Source organism: Oncorhynchus nerka, linkage group LG17 (assembly GCF_034236695.1).
Source record: "Oncorhynchus nerka isolate Pitt River linkage group LG17, Oner_Uvic_2.0, whole genome shotgun sequence".
In the NCBI taxonomy this organism is placed as follows: Eukaryota; Metazoa; Chordata; class Actinopteri; order Salmoniformes; family Salmonidae; genus Oncorhynchus; species Oncorhynchus nerka.
Window position 1 is genome coordinate 41281499 of NC_088412.1, and position 23721 is coordinate 41305219.

Here is a 23721-nt window from a genome sequence, read left to right on the forward strand (position 1 = left end):
ATCTACCACACCACATTTAAATGGAGCAGTGCTTTATTGGCATGGTGGTGGGACACAAACTGCAGCCAAAGCAATAATCAAATTAATGTTACACCATTTCTGTACATTCTAGAGATAAAGGAACACGGTAGATAAAAAATACACATTTAATTAAAAGTAATGAAATTCTACACAAGAAAACAACAACAAAGTATGCAATCATCTCATCTCGATACTTCAACAGGAAAAGGTAATCAAATCTATTGGACAAATTACAATTTAGATCAATGTTACCTGACTTCCTGTGGTGTGTGTTCCAGGCTACGTTGGTGTTGCAACTGTTGCTGCTGCCGCCTGGTGGTTCCTCTACAGTGAGGACGGCCCTGGTGTGTCTTTCTACCAGTTGGTGAGTAGTAGCATTAGATACGGAAGAGGAAGCAAGACCTCCCACTCCCTAATTTTTTATTTCAATGGAAGTCAATGAACTAAGCAGACTGCTATCACATTGGTGTCTATAGGAGGAGCACCCCCTTAAGCAAGTCCTGACCAAATCTGACCAAGTCCTAAAGCAATGGGACTCCCTAAATCTGTCTCAGATTATTACCAATCCCACAAGGTATGACTCCAAACACTCAGAAAAGACTACTGTCCTCGATGTTATCCTCACAAATAATCCTGATAGGTACAGTATCGGTCTTGTGTTTTCTGTAATGACCTTAGTGATGATCATTGTTTTACAGCCTGTGTTCATAATTGCTTCTCAGTGCAACGACCTGTCCTGATTTGTCATAGACGCTTGCTAAAAATAGAATTATGAGCAAGCCTTCCTTCATGAACTGGCCTCTGTAAAATGGTATAGAATCAGCTTGATCCCCCTCTGTCGAAGACATTTGGACATCATTTTTTGATATTTTCAGTGGTATTGTTAACAAACACGCCCGCATAAAGAAAATGAGAATTAAAAACAGGTTCAGCCCCTGATTCGACCGTGATCTTGCAGAATTACTCCACCTCAAGAATTGCATTTGGCGAAAGGCTCGTTACACGCATACTCGGGCTGGCTGGCTATCGTTCAGGCAAATGAGAAATAAGGGCACTCAGGCTACCCGGAAGGTCAAAGTTAGTTACTTTAAGGAGCAGTTCTCTCTCTGTGAGTCTAACCCCAAGAAGTTCTGGAAAACGGTTAAAGACCTGGAGAATAAACCCTCCTCCTCACAGCTGCTCATGTTCCTTAATGTTGATGATGTGGTTGTTACTGACAAGAGGCACATGGCTGAGCTCTTTAATTAATCACCACTTCATTAAGTCAGGATTCCTATTTGACTCAGCCATGCCTCTTTGCCCATCCAACATTTCCTCATATCCCACTCCTTCTAATGCACCTATCCCAGATGCTTCTCCCTATTTTTCCCCTGCCCCGCTACAAAGTTTCTTCATGCAGGCAGTCACTGAGTCTGAGGTGCTAAAGGAGCTCCTTCAACTTGACCCCCAAAAAACATCTGGGTCAGATGTTTTAGACCCTTTCTGCTGTCCCTACCATCGCCAAGCCTGTCTCTCCTTTCTGGGGAGGTTCCTATTGCTTGGAAGGCAGCCACGGTTCGTCCTTTATTTAAAGGGGGAGATCAAGCTGATCCTAACTGTTATAGGCCTCTTTCCATTTGCCCTGTTTATCAAACGTGTTGGAAAAACTTGTCAATAATCAACTGACTGGCTTTCTTGATGTCGATAGTATTCTCTCGGGTATACAATCTGGTTTCCGCTCAGGTTATGGATGTGTCACTGCAACCTTAAAGGCTCTCAATGATGTCACAATTTCCCTTGAGTCTTAGCAATACTGTGCTGCTATTTCTATTGAAAATCTGCTGTCTCAGCCACTGCCTGTCACCAACGGAGTACCCAGAGGCTCAATCCTAGGCCTCACGCTCTTTTCAATTTACATCAACAACATAGCTCAGGCAGTAGAAAGCTCTCTCATCCATTTATATGCAGATGATATAATCTTGTACTCAGCTGGCCCCTCCCTGGATGTTGTGTTAAATGCTCTACAACAAAGCTTTCTTAGTGTCCAACAAGCTTTCTCTACCCTTGACCTTTGTTTTGGAGGTGTTCAGAACAAGGTTATGTGGTTTGATAAGAAGAATGTCCCTCCTCCCACAGGTGTTATTACAACCTCTTAAGAGTTTAGAGCTTGAGGTAGTCACCTCATACAAGTACTTGGGAGCATGGCTAGACGGTGTACTGTCCTTCTCTCAGCACATATCAAAGCTGCAGGTCAAAGTTAAATCTAGACTTGATTTCCTCTATCGTAATTACTCCTCTTTCACCCCAGCTGCCAAACTAACCCTGATTCAGATGACCATCCTACCCATGCTAGATTACATCATCATTTATAGATCGGTAGGTCATGTTGCTCTCGAGCGGCTAGATGTTCTTTACCATTCAGCCATCAGATTTGCCACCAATATTGTTGTCTTAGGCCTCACTTTATGTATTGTTGTGTTGTCTCTCTTGTTGTGATGTGTTTTGTCTAATATTTATATCATATTTTTTTTTATCCCAGGGACCCATCCCCACAGGAGGCCTTTTGCCAGGCTGTCATTGTAATTAAGAATGTGCTCTTAACTGACTTGCCTAGTTCAATAAAGTTTAAATAAAATAAAAATGAAGCAGACAATCCCAATCCCAAATCGGAACCCTAGTCTGGCTCTCTATGTCGCTCTGAATTCATGTATTTTTTCCCTATACAATCCTGGGGGTAGGGGCTACCTAGGACTTACATTTCAATTCGTTATTGAGCAAAAATGTGGAGTCTGGTGTGTAGAACAGAGGTTGCGTCCCACCCTATTCCCTATATAGGGCCCTGGTCAAAAGTAGTGCACTATTGGAAATAGTCACATTTGGGATATAACCACTCTGTAGAACAGGGATTGGTCTCCACTTTTTGTCCCAGCCCAGCACCAACACACCTGTATCACATAATAAACTATTGCTTTTTAGAATTAGAAAAACTTTGTCCATACAATGTAGAAATTTGTCTTTAGCTTCACCAGACAAAAACAGACATGAAACGCCATCCCAGATAATGAAGTAAACCGTACAAAAGTGCTACAGTGCCACTGCGGTTCCAAATTCATATATGTTGAGTCATTGGTCTAAAACCACAATCATCATCAAGAGATCCTCATTTAAAATACACCAATAGTCAAAGACCTTCATCATGATCATCATCATCAATTTTGGGGATATTTAATGTTATGGGTAGGGGCTACATAGGATCTAAATTTAAACTTCTTACTGAGCAAAAAATGTAGTGAATGATTCTGTGATAATCCAGTAAATGGTTCCATCCTAATTCTCTTGATTTTTTTCTTCAGTCCCACTTCATGCAGTGCCACGAGGAAAACGAGGACTTTGTCGGCGTCCACTGCGAGGTGTTTGAGGCCGCTCCCCCTATGACCATGGCCCTGTCTGTGTTAGTCACCATCGAGATGTGCAATGCCCTCAACAGGTCAGACTGCAACTTTGGTTCCTGCCTGGTTCAATATAAAGGAATGTTTGAAGATTCATGTTAGAAATGCAAGATTCAATTATGCATAACATTAAGGGCCCGTATCCCAGATTAAGCTTACTCCTTGACAACAAAAAAAGCACTTTCAATGGAGATGATCCATTTGGCATGCTTTGTAATGCAGGACAGGAGTAGGTTTAATCTGTGTCCTCAAAACTTGCGACATTGGTAGTTTGTTAGCACTGTAATTCTTGATACACAGTATATCAATTTAGAGATAGAACAGTAAAGTTACATAAAACACTTGTTTATGTTTATAAATTATAGCACTTCTATAACAGTGTGTTTCTAAAACACAGCGTATCAAGAGTATGATATGAAAGCCTAATCCCAGAAGTAGCTATAACATTGAAAGTGTAGTCTAACCCCAAAGAAATTGGAAGAGTAATTTTAGAATAAACCTGCAGAACAAACATTATCCGCCATCCCTCACCATGTAATGTCAGATCACACACTTCTGCACACCTCTTGGCACACACCTGCATCAACACATACCTGCATCAACACATACCTGCATCAACACACACATTTTAAATACTTTATTTGGATCCACAAATCAAATGTACATTTAAAAAAGGATTCAAACATCTCAGCACGCACACACAGTGTTTAGCCAGCGTGCATTACGTAACCCCTCTGTACCACCCCCCAGTTTGTCTGAGAACCAGTCCCTGCTGCGCATGCCCCCCTGGAGCAACCTGTGGCTGGTTGGAGCCATGTCCCTCTCCATGTCACTCCACTTTGTGATAATTTACGTGGACCCCATGCCCGTGAGTCTGCCTTACCTCGCACCACAACCCTCGCCTCACATACTTGTCCTGTCCGGCTCCAAGGACCACTCGTTTTGATCCCAGATCCAGCTCTCTCTGCCTCCTTTTTGTCTTACTCTCTCAATCTCCTTCTGTCTGATTCTCTCTCAGCCAAACATTTAAATTTTTATACAGTCCCCTTGACTCTGTTCCCTGACACGAAGGGCTATTTAATTCGTATTGCGGAAATGTAGCGTTAGAGCGCGATTGAAATTTAAAAAGCAATGTCCCCGCGTTAGCCGAGACTGCATTCACGGTAAACGCTACATATCTTGGCTCAATCGGAAATTACCTGAACATTTCTATCGCGTAATCTGTAACGCTTCTGCGATACAGATTGAATAGAGCCCTAAGTAAGAGTGATACTTGGGTTAGAGTATTTGACAATTGAGTAAGGCCTAGATTCAATCTGGACCGTTATAGTGCGATTTACATTTAAAGGTAATTTCAGATTGAGCCGACATATGCACGGTTTACAGTGAGTGGTCTACGCAAGCGCGGAAACATTTCTTTTAAAAAGGTGCATAGCCCGATCGGATTTAATCTAGCCGTAAGAGTATGTGATAACTAAGTAGTAGTACGTGATATGTGTCTGAAATGTGCCTGTCCTCTCCGCTGCAGATGATCTTTAAATTGACCCACTTGAACGTGGAAAAATGGATGGTGGTGCTCAAGCTCTCGATCCCGGTCATCCTCATTGACGAGGTCCTCAAGTTTGTGGCCCGCAATTACCTGGAGGGTAAGGACACACAATAACATTCCTTGCAATAATATCCTGTAATATCCACAGAAATATTCCCTCTATTTTTGGCACTGAGCAAATTTCAGGTCTTGCTAGTGGAAACTGGAATGTTGGGAGAAATGTGTAACTTTACAGTTTTAGACAGTAGCCAATAGGATATTGTGGCTATTTGAGCATAATGTAGACCTATCAGAGTGGCCTATCAACAAAACCAATAATGCAAAATCCCATAACATTTTCACAATTCTGATTTCTATGATATAGCCTATATGGGGTGTTCAAAGCACTCTTTTAAAAACGTTTTTACATTATGCTCTTGTAGGAAGCAGTAACACCCCATCGCTGACCAATTGAAGAAAAGGCGTTAGTGCTGGGGTGGACTGTAAATTATGTTTAGGACTGTTCCTGACCGATGTGCAATAGCGGTAGCATGTTAGAGGAGTGAGGAGATGGCCAGGAATCCAATACTTGATTTTTATTGCCTACACAGAGCACACTAGGTTGTTTGGAGGTTATGGAATTGTGTTTTTTTCTTGTCAGTCACACACAACAAAGAAAGAACAAAAGGCAAGATGGCCACCGGATTGACTCACCAGCACAACTGAAAGCTAGGAGGAAAACTGCAGCTTAAATAGTGCAGGAATGTCAATTAGTTCACTGGGAACAGGTGTGGTAATTAGCCAGGGAGGTGCATGGCCAGAGGAGAAGGAAAACCTGGTTGCTGTCATGAGCCTTTGTGACACCAATACTTACATATAACTGGGCTAATAACTCGCTAACTAGCAAAGAATATTAACAACCGTGCACACGCACAGCTCTGAAAAGCGTCTCCACTGGCTGGTGATTGAAAGAACACTCGTGCACTTACCCGTCAATATAAGTATACTCCGATGCGCTTTGGCTTAGCCTAGACAGCCGATAGTGGGCGTTTGAGCTGTACCATTTTTTTTTAGGATTGATGTGCCCAGCAGGTAAAACATTCATGTCACCTGTGGGCCGGCTCGTACATGAAGCATCCTCCATTCATGCTACAAAAGCATCATTTTCCTTCTTAACCAGTTTTAATGGCGGGCTGTCTGAATTTCTTTTTAGAAAAGTGTGTACTGTAGTAGTGATGTAAAGAACTTAAGTAGTTTTTTTGTTTTTGTTTCTGTACTTCACATTTTTGACAACTTCATAGTTTTACTTCACTACATTCCTAAAGAAAATGTACTTTTTACTCCATACATTTTCCCGGACACCCAAATTGTGCTCGTTACATTTTGAATGCTTAGCTGGACAGAAAAATGGTCTAATTCACACACCTATTAATATAACGCATTGTCATCCCTACTGCCTCTGATCTGGCAGACTCACTAAATACATGCTTCGTTTGTAAATTATGTCTGAGGGTTGGAGCGTGCCCCTGGCACCATTTTTTTTCTTCTTCAAATTGCCATCTGGTTTGCTTAAGGAATATGAAATTTATACTTTATTCTTAAGTATATATAAAACTTTTTTTTTTTTTACATTTACTCAAGTAGGATTTTACTGGGTGACTTTCACTTGAGTCATTTTCTATGAAGGTATCTTTACTTTTACTAAATTAGGACAAATTGAGTACTTTTTCCACCACTGTGCTGTAGTTGAAGAAAAGATCTAGAGCCCACTATCGGCTGCCTAGGCTAGCTGTGGCTCGAACTACAACAAAATCAGACTCCATCTTAGATTTGTTTTGTTGCACTGAAAAGTGGCTGATATAATGTTGATTAAATCAGAGAAACATTGATCTACACAGAGTGAACTCAGTTAAATTCAATCTCTTGCATCCCTGACATACCATCTGCATGGGAGTCCTGGAGGTGGTGCGTGTCTGTGCACGCAAACAGCTTAGAGTGAACATTGATCCAGACTTTCATACCTGCTTCAATGGCTTACTAAGACTATCATCCATTCTAAATATTACCTATTTAAATTGCAAAACCTTTAAGTTAATATGATTTCTCTTCCCATCGGGTGCCTTCATTGCCCTCTCCCCCACTTTTCCTATACCTGCCACTGCCTTCGCTACCCCCCCCCATCCCGTTTTCACTTTGCTTATGATTCAATGGTTTTGTATCCAGATGGTGTCAACACTAAATTTACACTGATAATATATATCCACTCATATGTATTCACTAAAGTCTGTGTGAGTGTCTTCCTACAGGTTTCTATGTATTCCCATATTGCTTAATAAAAGTTTGTCTAATTTTATGGCTGTGTCACATTTAGGTAGTAATTACCTTTGTAGACTCTTCCACCAGCAAGATCTCTGCTTGGGGACAAATCTAATCTAACGGTCACATGCTCCAAAATACAAGTTTAGACCTTACAGTGAAATGCTTACTTTACAAGCCCTTAACTCGTCTTGAACTGCACTGTTGGTTAAGAAAATATTGACCAACTAAAGTCAAAAAGAATAAAAACAATAACATAACGAGGCTATATACAGGGGGTATCGGTACCGAGTCAGTGTGCGGGGGAGTACAGGTTACTTGAGGTAATTCGTACATGTAGGTAGTGGTAGGACAAGGTTAGCCTTTGCAGTTTTAACTTTGTAATATTACAATTTTCCAACATTAACATTTAACTAAAGTCAACACACAATAGTAGCTTATTATTGTATGGAAAAGTCAGGTTTATTTTATGAACATAGTAATACTTTTGGTATCATTTAGCAGACGCTTTTATCCAAAACTTGGTCATGCGTGCATACATTTTAAGTGGGTGGCCCCTGAGAATTGAACCCACAATCCTGGCATTGGAAGCGCCATGCAGTTAACCCACTGTTCCTAGGCCGTCATTGAAAATAAGAATTTGTTCTTAACTGACTTGCCTGGTTAAATAAAAGGTAATAAATAAAAAATAAAAATTCTGTACCAACTGAGCTACACAGAACCACCAATATTTGCTGTTGAGTAGATAAGTGTTGTATAACGTCAATTGAGCAGAACTAAAATGTAACTAAATGGCAAGAATAATAGATGAATGCCCAACTCCACATCAATCAATAGTACTTCATGTAAGATCTAAAAGGACTGTATTTCTAATAATATGGGAATTTTAGGCTGGGTTGGAATGTTCCCCATATTGCTTATACTTATCCTCCAAATTGATCCCTAGGGGCTACTGCTCAATTTGGGACTTAAGTCTAGTCCTACCTTATCCGGTTGCCAATACCCTTCTCTTTCCCTTGCAGTTGCTGATGACAATCTAGTAAGCAAGAAGTGGGACTAAAAGAACACCAGGAGTATAAAGGAGAGAAAAGAATAAGAGGAAGGGTGGAAGCACTTCCCAGAAAACCAGAGCGCAGACCATCACTAGAAGTGAGAGAAAAAAGTCCAACAAGATCAAAGAATGAAACAAAAGCCACCAGAAAATTTTAACAAAAAAAAAAAAAAAAAAAGTAAAATAAAAAATATATATTTCTTTGTGTATGTATTGAAATTAAGTTAATATAAGAAAGTGTTATGAACAATATATTCAAATTATTCTGACTATTCTTAAAAAATAAAAACTGTATTAAAAGAGAATACAAGAGTGGCTGGTTAATTGTTTTTGGTTTGATTCCCAGTATCTCATACTTGCTTACGGTTGATGAGAAGCATCTTCGCCTTCACTTATGAGTCCTTTGGTGTCTGTGGAGATCAACCATGGATTTACAGCTGCAGGGCAGGAATAGCCCTGTGAGCATGCCTCAGGTGGCTAGGTCTTCTATACTGGATGGATTGATCTTGCACCTCTTCAGAGTGGTTTTAATTCATTCCTGCATCCGTTTCTTCTGGCCACCAGCAGAGCGTTGGCCTTCATGTGGCCGTTGAGCACTTTCGGCAGATGTCGGCCCTCTAGGACGCGACCAAGCCATCTTAGTTGGTGATTGTTTAAGATGGACTGCATGCTACCACTGCCAGCCCATTTCAGTACCTCCGTGTGGTGTACTGCATCCTGCCAGGTAACACAGAGGATCTTCTTGAGGCCCTTTATTTGGAAGGCCTCCAGGGTTTTCATGTGCCAACTAAGGGATCCATGCTTCACCGCTGTATAACAGGGTGGACACACACACACCTCTCACTCCGCAAACAATTACACAAGAAAAACATGATCCTGCAATGAGTAGTTTTTCAATGTATATTTATATATTAAGACAATTAGTATCAACAAGAGAATGCAAAATTCATTCACAGGTTTCTTCTCTTATTCTTCATTTTAAAAAGTGGTAAAGTCTAAAAAAGGTATAAAGGTAATTGTGTCACTGGATTGGTTGTTTAGAGTTTTTAGTGTTACTCGCTGGTATCAACAAGGGCAGTGCTTTTAGATCAATGATTGGAAGTCAAGCAAAGTGCCCACTGGTCCTGAGAGGTGGGTGAGTGTGTGCATTTCCATGTGTCAGAAGTATCATAACTTACAGTAGATACTGGCCTATTTTCAACATATTGCATTTCAGTGACTTCCACTAAAGCAGTAATGGAGTGTTTCTCATCACATCCGACTGGCGGGAATGTCGAGTCAGGAACTTCAATACAAATATTCAAGTTCTCATGAGTCCAGTTAAAAAAGGGGGTTAAGGCCAGTCTTCGAATGAATGTTTGGTCATTGAACATGAGAAAATACATTTTTTAAACTCCCAAATATGGAATGATGTGGAGGGCGCTCAAGCAACAAGTCAAGGTGCAACCAAAAATATATCATCATTGAACAGCTCCAAAGTACAAATAAAGTCACATTACAAGCTGAGGTGGTGATTCCCAATGTTGGAGAGGATTAGCCTGAACAAGGCCAGCAAAGATCTGACTCATTATTAGTGGTCTGGAATGAAAGGTGATTTGTCTATCAGTGATTATTCACAGTGCCTTGCTAAGCCCACTCCTCTTCAAAGCTGGGATAGTAGTCACGTCTTTCTCCATGGTTACGGTTGCACTTCATGTCCAGCCTCGTTCTTATTGGTCACCCTTGGAATACTTCCCGTTTCTCCCGTCGCTTTGGCTCTGTTGTGCTGCTCTGATAGACTCACGTGGCATCAGTGGGTGGGGCACCCTCTTCAGGAAGCCCCTCCTCCAAGATGTCCCTGACCTGGTCCAGAGTTTCAGCCTGACGGATCAACTCCAGCTTCACCTAGAAGAAAGCGATGAAGGACGGAGAGACAGACAAAAGGGAGAGAGAGAGGGTGGAGTAAGAAGCCTCATGGTCATTTGACTATGGAAGAAAAATGATATGGAACCCAGCTGGACTTGACCTAGATCAGTGCTGTAAAATAACATAAACCAACCCAATGTGAATACACCCCCAGTGGGCTGGTCCTGAATCTGTGTAATGTACCTGCAGTGACTGTGAAAGCTGGACAAAGTCCCTCTGCACCATCTGGCTAGTGTCCACCTGAGAACGCATACTGATGATCTGGCTACGCAGTTCCAAACACTGCTGCTGGAGGGACGCCTAGGAGAGAGACAGAAAGGGAGTGAGAATGGTGAGAGGGAAATAACTACAGTAACATGTTATCTTTCCTACTTTGGGAACACTAAGTACACAAAAGGCACAACACGGACGGACGGACACAAATCTATCCCTGGTCCCCCTGTACAGTACCTTGTCATGGCTGAGAGTCTTGCTGTCTCCTTGTAGGTGTGAGAGCGTCACTCCGAGGCCTTGTAGCTCGGTGCGACCGTTCTGTAGCTCCAACTGCAGCGTCTCCTTTTGACACTGGACCCGCTCCATCTCGGTCTTCAGACTGGACAGCTGCACTGCAGAGTGCAAAGCTTTTATTGAACAAGGAAGTCCCATCGAGGTTAGAAGACAACGGGCGTGTTCGAGCAGATACGTTTTGTCAAGTCACCGCCTTTCAAAGTGTATTGCATTATGTGGATAACTGCTTGAACGTCACAAAAACAACCATGTGATCAAAGGTTATGTGGTTTGATGAAGTCTCCTTCAATTGCTGCAGTTGCTTTTCACCGACGGCACCATGCAGCCATCGCCTGGCTACTGGGAGGCACTACTTGTCAACCAATCAATGTTTTTGTTATTTGAGACCTTTAACAAATGCTTTACACACTACCTTCAGAAAGTATTCATACCCCTTGACTTATTCCACGTTGTTGTGTTACAGCCTCAATTCAAAATGGATTAAATCAATTTTTTCCTGCTCACCCATTTACACAATACCCCATAATGACAAAGTGAAAACATGTTTTTTTTTTATGTTAACAAATAAAGTAAATACAGAAATATCTCATGACATAAGTATTCACACGTTAGAATCTCCGTTGGCAGCGATAACAGCTGTGAGTCTGTGTTTTAGTGTCTGATGGAAAGATGCTCACCAGCCTGTGCAGGTCTACAATTTTATCCCCGATGTCCTTGCATATCTCTGGTCTTGGCCATTGTGGAGAGGTTGGAGTCTGTTTAATTGAGTGTGTGGACAGGTGTCTTTTATACAGGTAACGAGTTCAAACAGGTGCAGTTAATACAAGTAATGAGTGGAGAACAGGAGGGCTTCTTAAAGAAAAACTAACAGGTCTGTGAGAGCCGGAATTCTTACTGGTAGGTAAGTGATCAAATACTTATGTCATGCAATAAAATGCAAATGAATTACTTAAAAATCATTCAATGATTTTCTGTATTTTTTTGTACATTTTTGTCCGTCTCTCACAGTTGAAGTGTACCCATGATAAAAATGACAGACCTCTACGTGCTTTGTAAGTAGGAAAACCTGCAAAATCGGCAGTGTATCAAATACTTGTTCTCCCCACTGTATATATACCATTTTCTAGATCTGAATCTGTACTTTTATCCAATATGATTAACACCGTTTCAAATGTTGCTCCATAGGACCAAATCCAAGTGGTAGGTCACATTTCAGCTTTACATGTTTAATTAATTTGTACATATTTCAAAAAACACAATTCCACTTTGACATTACGGTGTACAGTGACAAATCTCAATTTAATAATAATTTTAATTTTGTCGAACAATATGTGGAAAAAGTCAAGGGGTGTAAATACTTTCTGAAGGCACTTCAGAAAGTATGTTTTCAGTTTGTGTGATCTGGGGTTAAAGAATAGTTTAATAGACCTTTATAAAGGTCTTGGCTGTGGCAGATGCACCTCCCTGACTTTCGTCTACAGTCGTCTTCGTTAGCCTACCTAATCTAACGTATCCTATGAGTTTACTACAGTCAACGCTTGTTATCAACTGCCCGTGTGTGATGCATTACTGATTAATTCCTATGGCCTTCTATACCACACACTTACATATGATCTCTCTCACACACATAAATATAAAATAATGCCCACTCACCTTGTAAAACTTCTGTTGAGGCAGAACCATAGGAGAAAGAGAGAATGTATGTTGGTTTTGAACCAGCTGGCAAGTTCTATTACACTTATAGACACAAAGAAAGAGCAAAGGAAAGGCAGATGAACAGACCGCTCTCCTCCACGCGGGTCTCCAGTTGTTCCTTCAGATTGACGATCTCAATACGCAGCCTCTCCTCACTGTGTGCCCCCTACAGGTGAGAGTACAGTAGTGCATACAGTAATAGTATATTTCCTTTGTATTGCAATGATTCTTGACTGTATGAACACACACAAAAGTGCACGCATATACACACATACTGTACCTGTAGTGTAGGACCAAGGGGTGTGTTGGCGTCCCCTGCCCCAACCATCTCCTCGATCTCCTCCCCTTTTAGCCTGGACAGCTCGTTACACACCCTCCTCTGAGAGAGAGACAGCTCTGCCTGGGAACACAACACACAAGCACACACACAAAACATCTCAAACACACACTACATGAACCTCATCCCCCTCCTCCCTGGTTGGACCAAGCGCCGGTCACTCACCAGCCTGCTATGGATGGCATTCTGTGATTGGTTGAAAGACTTCTGCAGCTCCTGTAGGAGGGCCTCGGAGGTCTGAACCTGAGACTGGAGAACTGAGACCTGACACACACGACACACAGTAACATTCAATTCCGTGGATAACTGACGTTTCTCAATATACAGTATATGCCATGTGTGTAAAGGTGTGCGTACGTGTTTGTGTGTCTCAGTAGTCTGTGTGTCCAGCTCGCGCTCCAGCTTGGTCCTCTCTTCCCTCAGTCGACTCAGCTCTCCCTCCCGCTCCACAACCTGCACATCAGACCACACCACATTAGACACCATGAGTCCACACCACGTCAGACGTCACAAGACCACACCACAGAAGACGTCACGAGTCCATTACAGACCTGTACAGTTCTGCTCACCTGTTTGATAGTCAAACACACCAATGTTGGCTGTTTTAACACTTAAAAATAACTGCAATAATTTCAAAAACATTTTATAGAGTTATCGTTCATATAACGAAAATCAATTGAAATAAATTCATTAGGCCCTAAACTATGGATTGTACATGACTGGGAATATAGATTTGATCTGTTGGCCAGAGATTACCTTTTTTTGGGTGAGGCATGGATCAGAAAAACAGTCAGTATCTGGTGTGACCACGAATTACCTCATGCAGCACGACATCTCCTTGGGAGGGAGTTGATCAGGCTGATTGTGGTCTGTTGAATGTTGTCCCACTCTTCAATGGCTGTGCAAAGTTGCTGGATATTGGCGGGAACTGGAACACGCCGTCGTATATGTCGGCGGATAAATGGCACGACAATGGGCCTCAGGATCTCGTCCCGGTATCTCAGTGCATTCAAATTGGCATCGATAAAATGTAATTGTGTTTGTTGTCCATAGCTTATGCCTGCCCATACCATAACCCACCATGGGGCACTGTTCACAACGTTGACATCAGCAAACCGCTCGCTAACACAACACCATACACGCCGTCTGCCATCTGCACGGTACAGTTGAAACCGGGATTCTACTGTGAAAAACACACTTCTCCAGCGTGCCAGTGGCCATTGAAGGTGAGCATTTGCCCACTGAAGTCAGTTACGACGCCGAACTGCATTCAGGCCAAGACCTTGGTGAGGACAACGAGCACAACGAGCACGCAGATGAGCTTCCCGAAGACGGTTTCAGACAGTTTGTGCAGAAATTCTTTGTGCAATCCCATGGTTTCATCAGCTTTCCGAGTGGCTTGTCTCAGACAATCCCAGATGAAGAAGTCGGATGTGGAGGTCCTGGTGTGATTACACGTGGTCTGCGGTTGTGAGGCCGGTTGGACGTACTGCCAAATTCTCTAAAATGACATTGGAGGCAGCTTATTGTAGAGAAATTAACATTAAATTCTCTGGCAACAGCTCTGGTCGACATTCTTGCAGTCAGCATGCCAATTTGCACGCTCCTTCAAAACTTGATACATCTGTGGCATTGTGTTGAGTGACAACTGCACATTTTAGAGAGTGGCCTTTTATTGTCCACAGAACTTGTAATGATCATGCTGTTTAATCAGCTTCTTGATATGCCACACCTGTCAGATGGATGGATTATCTTAGCAAAGGAGAAATGCTCACTAACAGGGATGTAAACAAATTTTTGCACAACATTTGAGAGAAATAAGCTTTTTGTGTTTATGGAACATTTCTTGGATCTTTTATTTCATCTCATGAAACATGGGACCAACACCTTATATATTTTTTCAGTATAAGTCCTAGTTGGAGTGTGTTTGTGTGGCTGGTGCTCACTTGTTTGCTTAGTGAATTGATGTCAAAGTGTGTGTGTGTTCACCTGTGTGTTAAGCGAGTCCCATTCGGTGTGTGTGACCAGACGGTAGCCAGGCGGGGGCAGGTAGATGGCCTCGGGCACCAGGGTTCCCGTGGAGACCAGGGAGGCGGTGTCTTCCTGGGAGGGTTGGCGGCGGGGCAGTGAGGGCGTGTCCAAGGAGAAGGAGGAGAAAGAGGCGAAGTCACAGTTCTGGGAGAAATAGCCCTCCAGCCCTGCCCCTTCACCCTCCCCTGGTCCCTCAACCTCCGCTGGTTGGCTATCCCATCCGTCTGTTCTTGGCTTTCTGAGGCTATTGGTGGGGTCTGTCGACTGGCCCTCGGACTGCATAGCTCCCGCCTCCACCCCGTCCTTCTTTATACTGCCCTGAGTGAGAGCGAGAGCGGTCAGAGACAAGGAAATGGGTTAAGTAACGTTGAGGTGAACACACACACACCTGAGACTGCACACTGGCTCTCCTCCACTGGGCACGCTCAGACTGCAGAGTAGATATTCTAGCCTCATACTGAGAAGCCGTCTCTGAGAATAGAAGAGAGAAACGAGATGACAGACAATAACAGGCCATCTAGGTGGGTCCTACACATTGTCTGCATTCCAAATGGCACGCTATTCTCTATCTAGTGCAAAAATGTTGACAATAGCCCCCATTGGGAATGGATGATGAATAGAATGGAGCAACCTTCCCCAGAAGAGAGGGGACCCGCCCCATCTATACAATGGTAGGGAAACACTGGTATGTAGACAAAATGTCTTCGACCTCTGACTGCATCTCCTGGTCACACTGTGTGTGCGTGTGTGTTATATGTGTGTGTTGCTCTCTCTCTGACCTCTGAGGGCCTCCTGAAGAGACTGCACCTCCTGGTTACACTGTCTCTGCAGCTCTCCCAGCTCCTCCTGTTTGCTAGTTCGCAGATTGTCGCCACGCCCTGCCAGTGCTCCAGCTGCGCTCGGCAATCTGCTAGCTGGGTCTGCAAGCTCTCCATTGCACCTGACAAGAAGGAAAACAGATGATCTCTCAATTTATGGTGAACACAGGACAATGGGGTGCAACAGTCCCAGAGAGACAGGCTTCAAGATATCTTATGAGCTGCGTAAAGCTTGATCATGCAAGCAATTGCATCTAGGCCTACTACACAGGCTATCCCTTCCAATGTCAATAACATTATAAAACACCCCATGCAAAGCAATTCACGAATGTAATGATACACCTGTTGACAATCGAACTGACAGATAACATTGTTATGGCTGTCTCAGTGGAGACATGGCAATCCTTGGCACACCCCTGCCACAGCTTCTAATTAGGCTGACTGACATCTCCACAAAAATCATACTTATTATGGCTAAATCCCTGCCTCTTTCTATAATTCCTCTTCTGAAAATCTGATTTTAAACCTAACCACACTGCTGACCTTATGCCTAACTAACCTTAAATTAAAGACCTAAAAGTACATTTTAGTTTATACATTTTTACGATATAGCCATTTTGACTTTGTGGTAGTAACAGGAAGGTCAAAAGAGTTCACTCAGCAAGTGACAGCTCCAGCAATAGCAACATTTCGTACATGTTCAGTGGTCTGTAGCTACATTCCGAAATTCGCACGCATTTGTGAGATTTGGCTATCACAGAGGGTTAACGTTAGTTAGCTAGCAATCAAGCCAGCGTAGCTAAAGCACTTGTTGATGGCTAACTTGGTGACTTTCTTACCAGTGTCGTCCTTCTGAGAGTTCACCGACGGTTCCATTATCATTTGTTTCCGAGCTGTTCTAGAATGGCACCAACTGTCTTAGTCGTGAAAAACATCTACTGGTTGGGTTGGTGTGAGAGCTCAAAGCATGACTTATTCACTCCTGGTCAACCTCAGGAAATAACTTTCCCCGGTTTAAACCCACGGATATTACTTAACATCCTTCCTAAATGCCGACGACTGCATTGAATTTTCCGTTATTCTCCCCAGTTAAACTACCGTATTGTGAAGGGATAAACTGATCCTAATATGTGGGTTATTAAAATGCCAACCATTTTAAAAGGGAGAGAATCTGTATTTTGAATACAGCTAATAAGTGCTGTCTAGTTTCCGTATGTCTGTTCCTGCCACGAATTTTGCGTAGTTGTGTCAAATATTTTTTTATAATGGACTGTACGTTATTTATTAGGGATACCTGGAGAAAATCGGATCTCTGAAATGAAAATTACGGCCCTCCTTTCAGTAAAATATATTTTGACCTGACCCTCCCCTATACCCCAAATAATAATTAAAACAAAGTGGATACCAGAGAAAATTCCTACATTTTACCCTCACTCCTACGACAGACCAGAGCCTTAGAAAATATATATAGTACCAGTCAAAAGTTTGGACACACCTACTCATTCCAGGGTTTTCTTTATTTTTTACTATTTTCTACATTGTGGAATAATAGCAAAGACATCAAAACTATGAAATAACACATACGGAATCATGTAATCAAAACAATGTTAAACAAATATATTTTATATTTGAGATTCTTCAAAGAAGCCACCCTTTGCCTTGATGGCAGCTTTGCACACTCTTGGCATTCTCTCAACCAGCTTCACCAGCTTCCCACATATGCTGAGCACCTTTTGGCTGCTTTTCCTTCATTCTGCGGTCCAACTCATCCCAAACCATCTCAATTGGGTTGAGTTCAGGTGATTGTGGAGGCCAGGTCATCTGATGCAGCACTCCATCACTCTCCTTCTTGGTTAAATAGCCCTTACACAGCCTGGAGGTGTGTTGGGTCATTGGCATGTTGAAAAACAAATGATAGTCCCACTAAGCGCAAACCAGATGGGATGGTGTATCGCTGCAGAATGCTGTGGTAACCATGCTGGTTAAGTGTGCCTTAAATTATAAATAAATCGCAGGCAGTGTCACCAGCAAAGTACGCCAACACCTCCACCATGCTTCACACTGGGAACCACACATGCAGAGATTACCGTTCACCTACTCTGCGTCTCACAAATACACGACAGTTGGAAACAAAAATCTCAAATTTGGACTCATCAGCCCAAAGGACAGATTTCCACCAGCCTAATGTCCATTGCTCATGTTTCTTGTCCAAAGCAAGTCTGTTCTTATTTGTGTCCTTTAGTAGTGGTTTCTTTGCAGCAATTCGACCATGAAGGCGTGATTCACACAGTCTCCTCTGAACAGTTGATGTTGAGATGTGTCTGTTACTTTTATTTGTGCTGCAATTTCTGATGCTGGTAACTTTAATGAACATATCCTCTGCAGCAGAGGTAACTCTGGGACTTCCTTTCCTGTGGCGGTCCTCATGAGAGCCAGTTTCATCATAGCGCTTGATGGTTTTTGCGACTGCACTTGAAGAAACTTTCAAAGTTCTTGAAATATTCCCGTATTGACTGACCTTCATGTCTTGAAGTAATGGACTGTCACTGTACATAGATTTTAATTGTGTTATTGACTGTACTTTTGTTTATCCCATGTGTAACTACTCTGTGTTTTTTGTTGCACTGCTTTGCCTTGGCCAGGTCGCAGTTGTAAATGAGAACTTGTTCTCAACTGGCCTACCTGGTTAAATAAAAAATTATCTTTGCTTACTTGAGCTGTTCTTGCCATAATATGGACTTGGTCTTTTACCAAATAGGGATATCTTCTGTATACCAACCCTACCTTGTCACAACTCAACTGACTGGCTCAAACGCATTAAGGAAAGAAATCCCACAAATGAACTTTTAACAAGGCACACCTGTTAATTCAAATGCATTCCAGGTGTGTGCAAAGCTGTCAAGTGAAAGGGTGGCTACTTTAAAGAATCAAATATTTGTTTAACACTTTTTGTCACCACATGATTCCATGTGTTATTTCATAGTCTTGATGTCTTCATTATTTTTCTACAATGTAGAAAATAGTTTAAAAAATACAGAAAAACCCTGAAATGAGTAGGTGGCTCCATAATTGACTGGTACTGTAAAATAAAATAGTTCAGCTGGTACTTTCCTTCAGTGACCGAAGGAATATTAAATATTACAAAGCAATCATATTGGTTCTCTGAGCTTGACACCATTAAGAATAAAGTAAGAAAAATGTGACCTGTTTTTTTTAATAGGCATAATATGTTCCATAAATGTGACGATTTTACTTTTGAGATAACCAGAAATGTGCCTCTTTTTCCAAGAAGGACCATAATGATTGTATCAGATGTTATCACAGAATAGAGTTCATAAACAGTGGCTATTATGGTGTCTTCACCTGCTCTTCTCTGGTGGTTTAGCCATCAAAGTTGTTTACAATATTTCATGGTATTGTGTAAAAAAATTACAAATAATGTGAATACTGAATCTGCTACGATGAGAAGGAAACAGCCAACAGACCTATACACTTATTTCAATACATTTTATTTTCAATGTCCAGCAAAGCAATATGGTATGAAATGACATTAACATCAACATCTACTGTCTCTTTACAGTTCAACCAATACATAAACACTTCCCTAATAGCTCTGAGCCATAAAAGGGCATTATAATGTCAAGCAGTAGAAATGAGTATTTCCTGAATAGCAAAACGTATTCAGTGATACTGTACTAATGCATTTTGAAAAGGCCATTATACAAGTCCTTCGCTTTAGTCAACCTCTTCAATGGTTGAGCCTTGGGAGCTGGCACCAGAGCTAGACCGTGTCGGTGGTCATCCCTCCTTGCTGGTACAGCTTGGTAATGATGAATGAAGCTCGTGTTCCTCTCAAAGCTGCTCTTCATATTGAAGGTGTACGACTCCAGGGAGTTCTTGGCTGCAATTTTCTCCCTCTGTGCATTGTCATTAGCTTTGTATTTGTTGGCATCCTGCAACATCCTCTTAATGTCCTTTTTGCAGCGCCCCTTGTCGTTGGTGATGGTGATTTTGTTCCCTTTGCCCTTGCTCGTGTCCACCACTGATATGTTCAGAATGCCGTTGGTGTCAATGTCAAAGGTCACCTCAAGCTGAGGGATTCCTCATGGGGCAGGGGGGATTCCAGATAGCTCAAATCAAATATTCTAACAAACTATAATGTTTTAGCTAAGGCTTTGTCTACACAATCAACATTGCATAATATTATATTTCTATAAAGCCTATAGCCTAATTGTTACAGCCATTTATGAAAATAGTGAAAGTTACTTACAGTTTGTGAACGTAGAGGTCTCGTTGAAAGGTATAGGGCAGTAGCCTAAGGTCGCTCTTCTCTTTACTTGCCTTCTCTCTTTAGTGTTCTCATTGAGTCAATGTTTGAAACTGAACGAACTTCGCCAATTTAGATCCTTTTTGATTTCTCGACATTTATCAACTCTGACTACACTGTAGAGCTCTGCTACCCGACCCCGTACAGCGCAGTACAGTCATATGACTAAGATCATAACATGGTGTCATAAGTGCTTCAATCTCTTCAAATAAAAAAACAGGAGAAATTATTTCACCGAAAATAGTAATGTTCCTTGAGTTTTGTCGGAGTTTAGAGTGACAAAAAGTAGCTCAGCTAACTACTCTCTCATCTCGTTATTGAGCAGAGCACCCCAAGCAGAGCCGACGCTGCCATGGATACTCACACATTTACATTACATTTAAGTCATTTAGCAGACGCTCTTATCCAGAGCGACTTACAAATTGACAATTCACAGACCCAGAGCCGCCATAAGCAGAGCGTATGCACAGTAAGCAGTGTGCAGAGAGCGAGTGAGACAGAGAGGAGCAGCGAATGGATTTACTAATGGAGGAAGTTATTTCTGATTTTGGGTTTCGGAGCCGGTGTAACGCTCGTCGTCGTTGGAAGGAAGAGTGGACCAAAGCGCAGCGTGGAAAGTGTTCATGATATTTATTTACAAGAAACACTCAAACAAAAAATAACAAATCCGAAAGCGAACCGTTCCGTCAGGCACAGACACTAAACAGAAAATAACACCCCACTAAACCCAAACGGAAAATCACAATTTATATATGATCCCCAATCAGAGACAAGGATAGACAGCTAGCTGCCTCTGATTGGGAACCACACTCGGCAAAACAACAAAGAAATAGAAAACATAGATTTTCCCACCCGAGTCATACCCTGACCTAACCAAACATAGAGAATAAATAAGGATCTCTAAGCCGGGCCTTAAATTTGGCAGAAGCAGTCGGGCCTGGATAGGGTAAGGCTTGAACGTTGTGGGCATGGGTAGGGTCCGGCTTAAAATTCATGCAAAGCAGGGCTCTACTATACTGACCAATAAGTGCACAGCTTCCTGTGTGGGGTCTTTCAGTTACAGAAGCACGGAGACCTGTCCAGAACTACTTGTGGAAGAATATTTGTGCCATGAACTTGGACAAATCAATAATTTACATTTACATTTAAGTAATTTAGCAGACGCTCTTATCCAGAGCGACTTACAAATTGGTGCATTCACCTTATGACATCCAGTGGAACAGCCACTTTACAATAGTGCATCTAAATCTTTTAAGGGGGGGGGGTGAGAAGGATTGCTTTATCCTATCCTAGGTATTCCTTAAAGAGGTGGGGTTTCAGGTGTCTCCGGAAGGTGGTGATTGACTCCGCTGTCCTGGCGTCGTGAGGGAGTTTGTTCCACCATTGGGGGCCAGAGCAGCGAACAGTTTTGACTGGGCTGAGCGGGAACTGTACTTCCTCAGTGGTAGGGAGGCGAGCAGGCCAGAGGTGGATGAACGCAGTGCCCTTGTTTGGGTGTAGGGCCTGATCAGAGCCTGGAGGTACTGAGGTGCCGTTCCCCTCACAGCTCCGTAGGCAAGCACCATGGTCTTGTAGCGGATGCGAGCTTCAACTGGAAGCCAGTGGAGAGAGCGGAGAAGCGGGGTGACGTGAGAGAACTTGGGAAGGTTGAACACCAGACGGGCTGCGGGGTTCTGGATGAGTTGTAGGGGTTTAATGGCACAGGCAGGGAGCCCAGCCAACAGCGAGTTGCAGTAATCCAGACGGGAGATGACAAGTGCCTGGATTAGGACCTGCGCCGCTTCCTGTGTGAGGCAGGGTCGTACTCTGCGGATGTTGTAGAGCATGAACCTACAGGAACGGGCCACCGCCTTGATGTTAGTTGAGAACGACAGGGTGTTGTCCAGGATCACGCCAAGGTTCTTAGCGCTCTGGGAGGAGGACACAGTGGAGTTGTCAACCGTGATGGCGAGATCATGGAATGGGCAGTCCTTCCCCGGGAGGAAGAGCAGCTCCGTCTTGCCGAGGTTCAGCTTGAGGTGGTGATCCGTCATCCACACTGATATGTCTGCCAGACATGCAGAGATGCGATTCGCCACCTGGTCATCAGAAGGGGGAAAGGAGAAGATTAATTGTGTGTCGTCTGCATAGCAATGATAGGAGAGACCATGTGAGGTTATGACAGAGCCAAGTGACTTGGTGTATAGCGAGAATAGGAGAGGGCCTAGAACAGAGCCCTGGGGGACACCAGTGGTGAGGTGGTGAGAGACAGATTCTCGCCACGCCACCTGGTAGGAGCGACCTGTCAGGTAGGACGCAATCCAAGCGTGGGCCGCGCCGGAGATGCCCAACTCGGAGAGGGTGGAGAGGAGGATCTGATGGTTCACAGTATCGAAGGCAGCCGATAGGTCTAGAAGGATGAGAGCAGAGGAGAGAGAGTTAGCTTTAGCAGTGCGGAGCGCCTCCGTGATACAGAGAAGAGCAGTCTCAGTTGAATGACTAGTCTTGAAACCTGACTGATTTGGATCAAGAAGGTCATTCTGAGAGAGATAGCGGGAGAGCTGGCCAAGGACGGCACGTTCAAGAGTTTTGGAGAGAAAAGAAAGAAGGGATACTGGTCTGTAGTTGTTGACATCGGAGGGATCGAGTGTAGGTTTTTTCAGAAGGGGTGCAACTCTCGCTCTCTTGAAGACGGGAGGGACGTAGCCAGCGGTCAGGGATGAGTTGATGAGCGAGGTGAGGTAAGGGAGAAGGTCTCCGGAAATGGTCTGGAGAAGAGAGGAGGGGATAGGGTCAAGCGAGCAGGTTGTTGGGCGGCCGGCCGTCACAAGACGCGAGATTTCATCTGGAGAAAGAGGGGAGAAAGAGGTCAGAGCACAGGGTAGGGCAGTGTGAGCAGAACCAGCGGTGCCGTTTGACTTAGCAAACGAGGATCGGATGTCGTCGACCTTCTTTTCAAAATGGTTGACGAAGTCATCTGCAGAGAGGGAGGAGGGGGAGGGGGAGGAGGGATTCAGGAGGGAGGTAGAAGGTGGCAAAGAGCTTCCTAGGGTTAGAGGCAGATGCTTGGAATTTAGAGTGGTAGAAAGTGGCTTTAGCAGCAGAGACAGAAGAGGAAAATGTAGAGAGGAGGGAGTGAAAGGATGCCAGGTCCGCAGGGAGGCGAGTTTTCCTCCATTTCCGCTCGGCTGCCCGGAGCCCTGTTCTGTGAGCTCTCAATGAGTCGTCGAGCCACGGAGCGGGAGGGGAGGACCGAGCCGGCCTGGAGGATAGGGGACATAGAGAGTCAAAGGATGCAGAAAGGGAGGAGATGAGGGTTGAGGAGGCAGAATCAGGAGATAGGTTGGAGAAGGTTTGAGCAGAGGGAAGAGATGATAGGATGGAAGAGGAGAGAGTAGCGGGGGAGAGAGAGCGAAGGTTGGGACGGCGCGATACCATCCGAGTAGGGGCAGTGTGGGAAGTGTTGGATGAGAGCGAGAGGGAAAAGGATACAAGGTAGTGGTCGGAGACTTGGAGGGGAGTTGCAATGAGGTTAGTGGAAGAACAGCATCTAGTAAAGATGAGGTCGAGCGTATTGCCTGCCTTGTGAGTAGGGGGGAAGGTGAGAGGGTGAGGTCAAAAGAGGAGAGGAGTGGAAAGAAGGAGGCAGAGAGGAATGAGTCAAAGGTAGACGTGGGGAGGTTAAAGTCGCCCAGAACTGTGAGAGGTGAGCCGTCCTCAGGAAAGGAGCTTATCAAGGCATCAAGCTCATTGATGAACTCTCCGAGGGAACCTGGAG

General features: G+C 43.4%; 2 protein-coding genes across 3 annotated transcripts in view; one reads left to right on the top strand and one right to left on the bottom strand.

Annotated features, from left to right (window-relative positions):
• LOC115145252 (sarcoplasmic/endoplasmic reticulum calcium ATPase 1-like) overlaps positions 1-9783 on the top strand; it is a 35353-nt gene extending 25570 nt beyond the window's left edge. For both annotated transcript variants that reach the window (XM_029686679.2, XM_029686678.2), the window contains 5 exons: positions 300-385; positions 3354-3487; positions 4200-4317; positions 4978-5095; positions 8316-9783. In XM_029686679.2, the coding sequence (XP_029542539.1) occupies positions 300-385; positions 3354-3487; positions 4200-4317; positions 4978-5095; positions 8316-8353 (494 nt within the window). In that variant the 3' untranslated portion in view covers positions 8354-9783. The remainder of the gene's footprint in view (positions 1-299; positions 386-3353; positions 3488-4199; positions 4318-4977; positions 5096-8315) is intronic.
• LOC115145253 (rab GTPase-binding effector protein 2-like) lies at positions 9231-16742 on the bottom strand. Its single transcript, XM_029686680.2, is given in 13 exon segments — positions 9231-10228; positions 10433-10549; positions 10700-10854; positions 12410-12421; positions 12539-12617; positions 12732-12851; positions 12954-13052; positions 13146-13241; positions 14778-15137; positions 15208-15290; positions 15599-15676; positions 15679-15759; positions 16477-16742. Coding segments are annotated over 13 exon segments (1428 nt in total). The 5' UTR covers positions 16520-16742; the 3' UTR covers positions 9231-10123.
• Between the last annotated feature and the right edge of the window lie 6979 nt (positions 16743-23721).